The sequence below is a fragment of the Schistocerca gregaria genome, chromosome 3, assembly GCF_023897955.1.
Source record: "Schistocerca gregaria isolate iqSchGreg1 chromosome 3, iqSchGreg1.2, whole genome shotgun sequence".
NCBI classification, from domain to species: domain Eukaryota; kingdom Metazoa; phylum Arthropoda; class Insecta; order Orthoptera; family Acrididae; genus Schistocerca; species Schistocerca gregaria.
The window spans coordinates 328,936,183-328,949,137 of NC_064922.1; the positions used below are offsets into that span (position 1 = coordinate 328,936,183).

At 35.0% G+C, this 12,955-nt stretch overlaps 1 protein-coding gene across 2 annotated transcripts in view; it reads left to right on the plus strand.

Moving 5' to 3' along the window:
- LOC126354742 (sodium- and chloride-dependent GABA transporter 1-like) overlaps positions 1-12,018 on the plus strand; it is a 145,524-nt gene extending 133,506 nt beyond the window's left edge. The window contains exons 12-13 of one of the 2 annotated variants that reach the window (XM_050004620.1): positions 3,756-3,929; positions 11,927-12,018. In XM_050004620.1, coding sequence (XP_049860577.1) covers positions 3,756-3,893 — 138 coding nt within the window. In that variant the 3' untranslated portion in view covers positions 3,894-3,929; positions 11,927-12,018. Of the gene's footprint in view, positions 1-3,755; positions 9,945-11,926 lie in introns of those variants that run through there. The other variant, XM_050004619.1, reaches the window with a different exon arrangement.
- The last annotated feature ends 937 nt before the right edge of the window (positions 12,019-12,955 follow it).

A 12,955-nucleotide genomic window follows, 5' to 3' on the forward strand; every position in this document is an offset into this window, starting at 1 on the left:
CAGACAGGCACAACAAAAAACTGCTATACAATTTAGCTTTCAGCCAAAAGACATTCTGAAGTGGAAGAAACACACATTCACATAAGACAACTCACCCATACATGACCAATGTTTCTGGCCACTGTGGCTGATTGAGTTGTAAACATGCATGACAGAAGCATCAGTCTGGTGGTGGGGGTAAGGAGGTGGCATGGGGCAGGGAAGGAGTAGGGAATAGCAGGGTAGGATGGGGGACAATGAAGTGCAGCTTGTGGGATCATGCAGAGATGTGGTTGGGACAAGTGGGCTGCTAGATGTAGTCAGATAGTTTGAGAGGGGAGGAGTGGGCGGTAAAGTAAAGGAGAGAAACGGACAAGTGGATGTGTTGGTGGAATGGGAGGCTGTGTGATGCTGGAGTGGTAGCAGGGAAGGGGATAGGTAAGATGAGGATAGGGCCTAGCAAAGGTTGAGGCCAGGAGGGAATGTGCGATATATTGCAGGGACAGTTCCCACCCGTGCATTTCAGAAAAGTGGATGTTGGAAGGAACAATCTAGATGACATAGACTGTGAAGCACATTGTGTTAGGTAGCATATTCAGCAACTGGGTGGTCTATCTGTCTCTTGGCCACAGTTTGTCAGTAGCCATTCATGCAGACAGACAACTTGTTAGTCATCATGCCACATTGAATGCAGCATATTGGTTGCAGCTTAGTTTGTATATCACATGACTGCTTTCACGGGTAGCCCTGCCTTCGATGAGACAGGAGATGCCTGTGACAAGACAGAGTAGATGGTGGTGGGAGGATGTCAGGCCTTGCATCTTTGTCTATTGCAGGGATACAGGCCATGAGGAAAGGGACTGAGGGCAGGAGTGGAGTAAGGTTGGTCATGGATATTGGATAGGTTTGGGTGCAGGGGAATACCATTGTGGGAGGAATGGGAAGAATAGTGGGTAGGATATTCCATATTTAAGGGCATGATGAGAGGTACTTGAAAATCTGTAGGAGAATGTGTATCAGTTGCTCCAGTCCTGATGGTACTGAGTCATGGGAAGGGGAGATTTCCCCTTTGTGGTCAGGTGCTGGGAAAGTAGGAGGTGATTGACAGGAGGGACAAGGCATGGGAAGTTTGTTTCTGTACAAGGCTGGGTGGGTAATTTTGGTCAACTCACTGAGACTCTTGGTATATTTTGAGAGGGCTGCTTGTGACTGCAGATGTTATGACCACAGGTTGGTTGGCTGGTTGATTCAGGGGAGGGGACCAAATGGTGAGGTCATTGGTCCCTTTGGATTGGGAAAGGGTGGGGAAACAAGGCAACCATGTCCTTTCAAAGGAATCATCCCAGTATATGACTGAAGTGATATAGGGAAATCACGGAAAACCTAAACCAGGATGGTTGGATGCGGGTTTGAACTGTTGTCCTCCTGAATTTGAGTCCAATGTGCTAACCACTGGGGGGAGGGGGAGGGGGGGGGAGGGGAAGCTGTTGAAGTGGAGGTATTGCTGGTGGCTGGTAGGTTCAATATAGATGGAGGTACTGATGTAGGCATCATGGAGGTGGAGGTCCATATTGAGGAAAGTTGGTGGTTGGGTTGAGGAGGACCAAATGAAGTGAATGAGGGAGAAGGTGTTGAGGGTCTGGAGGAATGTGGATATGGCATCCTCACCCTTGGCCCAGATCACAACAGTGTCATCAATGAAACTGAATGAGATGAGGGGTTTGGCATTCTCAGTGGTTAGGAATGATTCATCTAGATGGCCCATGAATATGTTAGCATGGGATGGTCCTTCTGTACTGTGGATTTGTTTATAGGTGAAACTTTCAAAGGAGAAATAATTGTGGGTGAGGATGTAGTTCGTCATTGTGATCGGCCAAGTGGTTGCATGTTTGGAGTCAGCTAGGTGTTGTCCTTGTCAAAACAGTCATGTGATCTGCAAACTAAGCTGCAACCACTGTGCTGCTTTATATATGGGCATACCTTCTGCATGAATGGCTACAGACAAATTGTGGCCAAGGGACAGTTTGGCCACCCAGTTTCTGAACTATCTGCCCAATACAATGTTATTCACTTCAATTACTGCTTCACAGCCCAGTCTGTCTTAATACTTTCTAACACCACTAGCTTTTCTGAACTGCACAGGTGGGCACTCTCCCCGCAATATATCCTACATTCCTGTAACTTCCCCCTGGCCTCAGCCTTCACTCGTCCTGTCCTACATTTACTTATTCCCTTCCTTGCTCCCACTCCAGTACAACACAGCTTTCCATTTTACCAATGTACCCACCCGTCCTCTTGTCCTTTTCCCATTCAATGCTTCTCTCCTCTTCCACTTCCCCCCTCACTCCACCCAACCCTCCTGATTGCATGTAGCAGCCCAACCATGTTCCCACTATGTTCCTGCATGATTCCAAAAGCTGCACTCCACATCTGTCCTGCACCTCAACGGACTTCTTCCCCCCACCACATGTCACCTCCATACCTGCAACCCTACACTGCTACTCCCATCACACACAGTTACAACTCAGTCTGACTGAAGTAGTCAGAGATAGTGGTCATGCATGTAAGACTTGTGGTTGTGTGAATGGGTGTGTGTTTACTGCTTCAGAAAGAGGCTTTTTGTTTGTAAAATGAAATGTGTAGCAGTCTCTCTGTTGTGCCTGTCTGCTTCTCAGTGTCACCTCTATATGGTGATTAGCAATCTATCATTTTCATAATAATGTTGTTAATTCATCCTGGACTTTCCATTTCTCAAGTTATGAAATTGAGACTGGGACTTCCAAAAATGGAAATACTATGCAGGAAAATGTGGTAATTAGGGATTTACTAACACGGTTCCACTAGCTGTCAAAGATGTCTGAGAAATATGCAGAGAACAGCAGCCTTTTTCAGACAATATCAACTACAGAAGCCCATATACTGCCAGATATTCATACACATGTACAAAGAAGTGAATTAATTTTTAACTGTTAGAGAAACAGCATTTTTTAAATAAGTGGTTGCTTTTAATTGTCTGCTTTGTTCCCAAGCTTACATAATATGCATATGTTCATATCATACTTTCATGTATTGAAAGTCAAGTTTTTTCATAATACATGTGTGTAGTAGTAGCTTCATCTGAAAAAAAAAAAAAAAAAAACTTTTGATTGACTAAAATACAAAAGATTTTCTAGAACCCTTATTGAGATAAATAAGCAACAAAAAACTAATAATTGTGGCAGTGTTTAGAAGCCATTTGTAGCTTGTGTAATGATTCATCTAAATTCAGGGCCTGCAGTGTGATGTTGATAATCAATTGGAACATGTGTAACAAAATATAGGAGAGATTTCGGTAAACAGTGGATCTGCCTTGGAGACTAAGCTCTGGCTGAAAATTTTTCTTTTATCATTATCAAGCTATTCTGGTTACAAGTTTCAAGAATGCAAATTTTGACAAAACTTCTCTTTAGTTAAATTGCAAATTAGTGTGAAGTTTGTGTCTGTTAAATAGTTTGAATCTCTATCATGCAATCATTAAGGTTAACTTAGAAAAGCTGTATTCTGTTGAGATAAATTTTAGCAAACCTGGTGATAGCCAACAATGTATAATGTCTTTGAGGCATATAATGCCTGATCTGAAAACCATAAAAAATAATGTAATTACATACTAATATAACAATTTACATATTTTTCAATGTTTAAATTTAAAAAAGTAATGTTAACCTGTTGATAACTTTTACAACTATTATGAACAAGTACATTATTATAGAAATTAATGGTGATATAAATATTTCCAGAATTTAATACGAGGCCTCAAACCAAATATTAAATCACGCCAAAAGCTGCCTGCAGCCCAGAAGACAGCAGTTATTCCAATGTCTGAAAGCAGTGCTGGTTTGCTCACAAAGAACAGTTCATTTCTTAGCCAACAATAAAAATGAACCTAGTTGCTGAAATGTGGAAATGAATAAGTAAGTAACATGTTTAAAACTCTAAACTCTTAGAGCTATTAACATGTGCAATAAAAGATATGGTGAGTGGGAACATCAGCATGAAAGTTATGAGGCAGTGTTTAAGATACTGTTGTTCAAGATGAGCAATCTGAAAGCACAGCATCTGTGATTTGATAAAATTTACTACCATAAATATTTGTCATGAACTATTACTAAAACACAATGAATTTTAATCACAGAGCAAACACACATCAGGTAAAAGAATTTGGTTTTTTTAAATTATTGTTATGAAATTGTATGTTCAATAATATTTATGATTTGTTCTGTAAATATCAGTCTGTGAAATACTCATGTATTTCAGATCACTGCTTTAAATAGCAGTTAATGATAGTTTTGAGATGCAGCTGTTTAAAACATTTCTTAAATGGGCAGTTTATTTCTAAAGAGAACAAAACGTATGTGATTGGACTCAATAGCATAATAAGTATTGAAATTCAGTTGAGAATGTGACAAAGCAAGAGCTTAAATGAATAAAAATTTTCTGTTGTATTTTAACCTCTGGTGTGCTCATCAGCAACCACAGACATGTCAAAACAAACATAAACCTCAGTTCTTACCTTAACCCATATGCGACATACTGAAGTGAACTCTCAGCTACATGTTTTCCTTATATAATAATATGTTAAATTACACATTTTAGGTATAAACTGTGTGAAATTCTTTTCAAGTGTCATCAGCAGCAGATTTCAGTTACTACAAAAAATAAAGTGAAAATGAAATCCTGCAAGAGATTACCAATGTTTGCCAATGAGTTGTCATTTAATATTTCAAACATAAAGGCAGTAAATCATTTCCATAAGTTTCAACTGGAATAGTTTCCAAATTTTTCACTTATAATGGTTCCATCTGTGCAAATGAAGAATATGATTTCTCCACAAAATGATACTGCTCTAAAGTTTTTCTGTGACAGACTGAAGCTATCAAGACCTCATTCAGTGTATAGGGAGATAAGTCCAAACTGTTGCCTAAAATTTTCCATTAGACACAGGCAGTACCAAAGCTTGAACATGATAACAGTGTCATTTGATTCTAATTTTAAACACTATGATAACTAAGGGGGGAAAATGTACCTCACAACAGTGAACAAAACATTAAATGATGAATTATTTGTATCAAAATAATAAAGAAAGGCCATAGAGACACTTGCATCCACTATGTTTCTAGCACTGATGTTATGTGAAAAGAATAAATGCAAATGTAATTTTCATGTCAATAATGCAAAAATTGAGATCCAAATGTAGAAAGACAAACCACAGAAAATTGAGTGTATGCTCATGCTTGCTGGGTACGTAGATTGGGGAAAGCATAAAGATCTGTGAACTGTTGATGTTTTTATATATTAATTGATCTAATTTGTACAAAAATTAATTTATGAACTTTACTTTGCCAAGAACTACCAGAAAATTTTTCCATCACTTTCTTTGTGAAACTTCTTTACATCACACAGTCTAGTCTGTGTAAATGATGTTTTCACACAATGTTTCAATTACAATCTCATAATACTTCCAGGCCTCTACCAACACCTTGTCAAACTTTGTCACTTTTTTATGTTGATTAATTTTATACTAAATTAGATTTCTGGTATCTGTCTTTATTTGTAGTTATCAATAGACTGAAACAAATTTGAGCAACTGAGACCATTAGTTTTGGACTGATGACCCTGTAGTTTTGTCCCTTTCTCTCCAAATCAATCAACCACTAGCTACAATTGCAAAAAAGAGGAAAAGAAATTCACAGTTTATTTTCACATCCTTTGTTATAATGAAATTGAAGTGCCTCCATATAGTGGTGTAAAGTTTCAGTTGTGCACAGGTAGTTGTTTAATGTCACTATCTCAAGAAAGTTTACGACACATTACATGCATTTGACATTTTCAATCAGTTTCAGTTAAAATCGATGTTATGTAAATTGAATATTCTGTATTAAATGAACTACTTGTACCTAATTATCCCTTTTGAAATTAAAAATAAAATAATTAATCTTCCTAGCCATGTAAGTGAAGTTCTTAGTGACTGTTTCTGGATTACTGCAGTCAGTGACAAATAATGCCCTTCTAAAAGATGCGCCACATGAAATAAATTTAGATCTGGGACTAATTGTTGTGATAAGCTAATTAATTATTTGATGTATGTGTATATAACTGATACTGTTACTGATAAGAGACCTTTATATTTCTTACAACATTACATTTCACAGCGTAACTTATACACTATTCATAAAACATGAGAATATGAATGAAGAAGATCATGTATAACAAGTGTTTCTTGACATCTGCCTACCAGTATGTGAATTTAACAATATATGTTAATGGGATCTTTAACAGAAATAAATGCAATAAGGGAAAGGATGTGAGAGATGCAAAAGAAGGGACAATCATTACATTCCTAGCATTTGTTCCCTTGCTGTCAGAAATATGATAGGAAACTGGAAAGGAAATCAGGGTGCACATTTTGTAAGGAGAAAAGTTACTCCAGGCTTTAATCATGGAAGACAAAGTGCAGGAAAGAACTAAGAAGTAATAATCTTCTGATTTCATTCCTGCATTGTGTCATGTCTGATTCTTTGTTCAGGGAAAACTTCTGTTTCTCGCTAGCAGATGTAATCAGTTCGTTTCTGAACCTTTGTCTTTTTGTTAGTGTGTCCACTTTGTTGATACTGTTTTACTAACAATTAAGAAAGTGCTGTTAAGCTTAGTGTTTGGGTCTCATAACTTGAAGTTAGTATGCAACACAATGAGTAAGTAACAGTTACATTTATTTCCATAGTCAGTAGTTATTTCAGTTTTGCATGAATGATGTCCTATAAAACATGACTTACAGCTGACAACCAAACTTATTAATGAAAGTCATGGTATAAAAATAAATAACAATTAATATTATAATAATATTGTAAGTACTTTGCCATATTTTATTTATGGTACTTGTAGGGAAAATGCATCAGGAACTAATGTCTTATTGTGTTTTTTGTCCATCAGGTTAATTTCTATAAGTTCTCATAGAGTCAGTACAGCAGACACTAAGATCATTTTCCTTACAAATATCAAAGAGATAGGCAGCTGGTTAAGAATATGTTATTTAATAAAAGCCATGATTTAAAAACAAACACATGTTTAATTATCTACCTACTGTTACATCTAATGTTCAGAAACCTCCAGAGTTGCCAGTTATGAGTGAAAGAAGGGTTTTTTTTTCATACGCTTGTTAATATCAAATTATATTGAGAACATGTAAGAGAATAATACAACTAAGTATGAACTTGTTGAAATGAATTGCACAAGAAATGCAGTATGTGGTTATCAGACCTGAAATAATTATTCAGCTTCTGTACTGGTAAAGGATAGATCCACAGTTGTGTAATAAATCAGCAAAACATTTGTTGTAAAAAAAAGCATCAGAGCATCAGGTTTTGATATTTTATTTGAGATGTTTGTTCTTCAAGTTTGTGAATATCTGTTGAGATATTTTCATGAATAAAACGGCATATTATTAAATATTTTAGGTACAAGAAACTGTATTTGGTGATTTTCATGTATGTTATGTGACTATCTTCTATTTTAAATAGGAGTACAGGCAGAAGGTATGTAAATAATGCTAATGATTTTTTGTGAGAGTGTTGCTAATGCTGGGAGTAGATGATAATTGACATAGTTACTCCTGTGAAAATGGATACAGGATATGTTGCTATTACAACCATTAGTTATGTCACACAATCTGATGTTATTAGAGATTACCAAATAGTTAATACCAAATAGTACACTTATAAATCAGTAATTTTCATTTTTATATTCTTACTGTCCAGTTTCACATATGTGTGCTGCATGTCAATGCACTGTAAGAGTCATATTCAGTTGAAAACATTTTAATAACTTTATGCTAAACTGATATGTACTACCAAATTCGTGAAAGTAACATGTTGCTTCATAAAACTATGTCAAACTTAATGATTGGTAGAACTTGAGTCTAACAAAGAAGAACTTAATTATAGTATGTGTTTGCCTGTTTGATGTAAAATGCTTACTGAAACTTGTTATTTCCAACAATTAAAAAATCTAAGTACTGTTACAGTGCCATATTTACACCTGTGTATAATCTGCATACCTTTCTTTAGCAGATTTAACTAGCTTCAGTCAGCTGAATGCTGTAGTGTGCAGTTAAGGAAATGTAGGCTGATGAGAAGTGAAAACATGTTACTCTTCTCTAGTAATTTTTTCTACTGTATCTGTTTTTCTTTATGACTGAGCACCAAGTCCTCAGTTTACATCATTCATTGCTCTAAATTATGGATTTCCCTTTTGTTCTTCCTTAAACACTCTGGCAGCTATTGATTCACTGTGTATCTCTTATAAAAGGCCTCTTACAAATATCTTTTGCAGTAGTTCACAGATTAAATACTGTACTATCTTTGACAGTCACCATTTTTTTCCATATCAGATATCTTGATTTCAGTCTTAAATGAGGAAATATATTTTCTTTATCCTACTTTTTTGTATCCTTTCCCTTCTTTTAGCATACCAGGTTTCTTTTTCTATAAAAAAAGAGGTGCTTAATGTTTCTATTGCTGTGTGAGAATATGAGTTTATGGGATGTCATTGCCCTTATTGTTAGAGAGAAAATGGCTGAGAGTTACATCTGAATGCACTGGGTTAGTAATTACTCTCTTTCATTTCTCTATTATAAACATCTGTTCTATACTTATTGCTCAGATAAAGTATTATAAATAATGATTTGCTCAAGCTGCTCTACAAGAAGACAAAAATCATAGCATGAAGTATTCTCTTATCTTTCTTTATCTCCACTCATAACAGAGGAATATCACTGTTAGTGAATGCCACTATTATTTAAGCAAAAGGCCAAATTTCAGCCATTGTCATGTTAACTCCTGAAACAAAAGGATTTGCTAACTAATTCATTGCTTTAATGCAGTATTAATTATGACAGTTGATTTAAGAAAATGATATTATATCATATATACTATAATTTTAGAATTAAAGAACTATTGTGACAGATGCCACCAATTAACATTTACTAACAAATGCAGTATTATTGAAGTATTATCATAATTGTTGTAAATCTTTTTTGAAGATTAGTTACGTGTGTGGCAAATAACATTTAATTACTTTTGTGTCACTTTTAACTCAACTAGAAAAAGTGCTATGAAAGTCTTCCTTTAGTTTGCTACTATAACTTTTCTCAAAGAGTTCTGAAGAATTATTAAATGTTGCTGTAAGGAAATAAATTTTTAGTTTGGAAATAAAATATTTATACACCAGAAACATGTTAACTAGAAGGATTTCTACTGTAACATTTGTTTACTGTATATGAGTTTGTCTGTAGCATGTAGAAATTATGTTAATGGAACAAGAAAATAATAAAGGAGTTAGTGGCTGGCTCATTAACTCCATTTAGACATTAGTCTTAGTCTAGAGTAAAAGACCATTTCAAGTGTACATAAGTAAAACAGAAAAGAATTCTGGTTGAGTAATAAATGTTGCAATGTTTAGGTCAAACAGGAACTTTTCTACTAAATTTTTGCTGTATGTACAAAGAAAATAAAACAAGAAGATAGTTCCTTATTGGCCTGACAAATCTGGAAAATGTAGACACCACAATGAAAATATGTCTACTGATTATGTAAGGAGCTTCTTTATGTAGCAAAAATATAGGCATTTATAAGAGCATTTTCCTCTGGAGAAATGTCTATAATGAGGGAAGGAGACTTATGTATTTGATAGTGAGTATGCTTTACAATTATGTTGCCCTAACTCTTCTACAAAAGGAGTTTCTGCGTTTTCCAGGCAGTATTTACAAAGAGAAAAAGTGTGTGCAGCTTCCTGTATTTTAGGTATTGTGTGTCTGAGCTTATGATGTGCCATGATTCAAATTAACATTGATGAAATTACATTTTATATGGAAAAAATTGTCAGTGTTGTGTTTGAAATATAATGATATTAAACTGCTATTAGCTGATACTGTAGCACATTGTTTCATTCACACTTTTTGAAGTTTTTCATGTATGGTGAGTAAGCTTTACTTAAAGCAACATCAGATTTGTATGGATGTTTTTTTTTTATTTTATACAATTTGTTATAATATATAGGAAAAAACAATGTAATACTAATTGTATTGTATGTTTATTGGTCCTTTATGTCATATTTTGGGCAGAAAGTGCATCATGAAATTGAACAAGTCAGAGTAAGTTATATGATAGTATATGACACGTGCACTCCCCCAAGAAAAAGTTTTCCATAGAAGTGTTTAATTTTTAAATATGAGGTGTGAAAAAATGGTCAATTTGTATTTTTGAAAATAATTTTATTTATTCCTCTGCTCAGTGTTAAGCCCTTCAAAATATCCTTCATTAGATATTATTCACTTGTGCCATAACTTCTTCCAACTTCTGGAATCTCTGTGATATCTCTTAGCTCTCCCTGTGATACATTTTTAATCTCATCCATGTTTACAAAACGATAACACGTTAAGATTTTTTTGCTACAAACAATAAAAGTCAAATGGGGCCTTTCATGGAAAGATTGATGCTAGTGCATCATTACAGTATTGTTTTCGGCCAAGAAGTTGCAAACAGGGAACAAAGCACATTATTGTGACGCAAAAACTGTGGTTTGTTCACCAGAAATTTGGGTGTTAAGGTACTGAGCATGTAACTAGTACTCCTTACTGATTACTCAAAGTTATGAAACTAAACTGTTAACATCGAACAACAGAGTGTGCGTATCCTTCACATGTGACTGTCGTCATTGAGCTTTTTTCATTCTTGGTGATCCAGAATCCTTTTCACTGGGACCATTGAACCTTAGTTTTGATGTAATATCCATACATCCTTTACAATAATCTGTTGTGAGACATTTCAGTAGTTCTAGCCGCTCCTGAGCATCTTGCACTTGCCGCCATTTTCGTTCATAATTGAACAATTTTGGAACAAAATTTGCTGTCACAAGTTATCAACCAAAACATCCAACAAAACCAAAATACAGTATGAGCCAGTTGATACATCTTTCAGCCCCTGACACAAAAGAATGTATGGGTCAATATGTTAAGTTTTTTCTTGGCTTATTTTCATTTCTGTGGCTCTCACCAACTTCAATCAGTCATCTGGGCCTGTGCCTGCTGGTACAGCTGCAATTTGGATTCCAGTTGTTGCCAGCATACTCCTTACACAGAAAATTCAATATGTCGATGAGTGTTGTCTCATCAGTGAAGTAAGATATTTCTTATTTTTCATTATACTTTTTAAATGAGAAATGATATTAATGGTTTTTAACCAAAAGAGGTGTAATAACTACAACTGGACAAAGTTCTTTGTAATACTTTTCAAATTACGCTGTTTATTGTGGAACAAATAACTATCACCAGTTTGCAGGTCAGTATTTTGTATTTTTAATACTCACACAATTATGCCAAGCTAAGAAATATTACTTAAAATACATTTTCACATTAAAAATTAGTTACTGCAAGTGAGAGATTGCTGCTTTTACTCCACAAATGCCAACTAGTAAACGTATTTTGTCCAAAAGTGAAATACCTAAGAACAAAATGTCAGACATCGGTTATTTGTATGAAGATGACAATACTAATGTGGATTGCCTATTACAATGGCTGGCAAGTGATATAAAATGAAAAATATTCAGAAAACAGCAGCAATAAAGAAAATTGTCTCAAAAGTACTAAATCAATAATAAATCTGAAATGTTTCTTACTGTGCCAAAATTTCTATCTGTGAATATATCTCATGGTGCATCTTCACAACAATGAGTAATACCAGAAGATTCCCATAACGTGTATCATCAGCCTTCTCTATTGACACAGCAGAGGTGATTATGGAGAGAGAAGGATTTTCATGAAAAGCTTTCTTTCTGCAGATGGTTTAATTTTTTTTTTTTTTTTTTTTTTTTTTTTTTTTTTTTTTTTTTTTACTTACAGCACATATTTTTCTTTCAGGTTCCATTGATACAGAAAAGCACTATGCATTACTGGTCTCAGTATTTCTCTGAAGAGTTATTTACTTCTGCATCAAAACTGACATATGTGTAGCCAGTAGGAAAAAATTGGTATCAATCACGTCGAACTTTAAGTATTTCTTTGGTTTAAATTTAATAATAGTCACGATCTAGTTTTAGTACAATGGAAAAAGAGTGTTGGGTTCTAATGACATGCTGATATTGTTGGCCCAAAAAGAAAGAAAATATACATTTAGCTACCATGTCTGCCTGCTGTATGCAGATATAATCAGTCAATGGGCATGATGGATATCTGTGATCAACATTAATGGAGTGTTACTGTGCTTGGTTTAGAACAAGAAAATTGATTGTAAAGTTCAGTATACATTTCCCCAAACTGCTGGATGTTTTAGAGCAGTGGTCATCAAACTGTGGGTCCTGGGCCGCATGTGACCCAAATCAAGTGTTTGTGTGGCCTTCAGTTTTCATCCATATTTTTTAATAACATGCACCTAGCAACCAGCAGTCAAATCCGAAAATATCGCCTAATGTTGAGAGTTTTCTTAAGAGTGTAGTTTTCTTGCTCAGTAACAAACAAAAATGTTTGGATAGTTGTGCTTAATTATAACTGATGCTGATGAATTCGGCTATGAGCTAAGTAAAGCTGGGCACTTACCCAGTGTCTTATAGTTTGTCCTCCAGCTCTGACAACTCACAGGAATATATGACTTGTGCCAGTCAGCTGCAATGGTATAAATTTTGACATGGAAGCAAGATGGATTTGCGAATGTGAATTATAGAGATGGTCATCTTCAAATGTGGTACTTATTTATAACAAGGAACATTACATTAATTAAGAGTGTTATAATACAACGCAATAAGTAGAAGAAAAATGATATTCAAAACATTTAGTAAACATATGTGAGTGTGTTTCATATTGCATAATGCATTTAAAAAAACAATGCTCAGAAAAATTCTGAAAAGCTTTTAAGGGTGTTGCAGGGTAGGTTGTAATGAGAAATAATTGTTA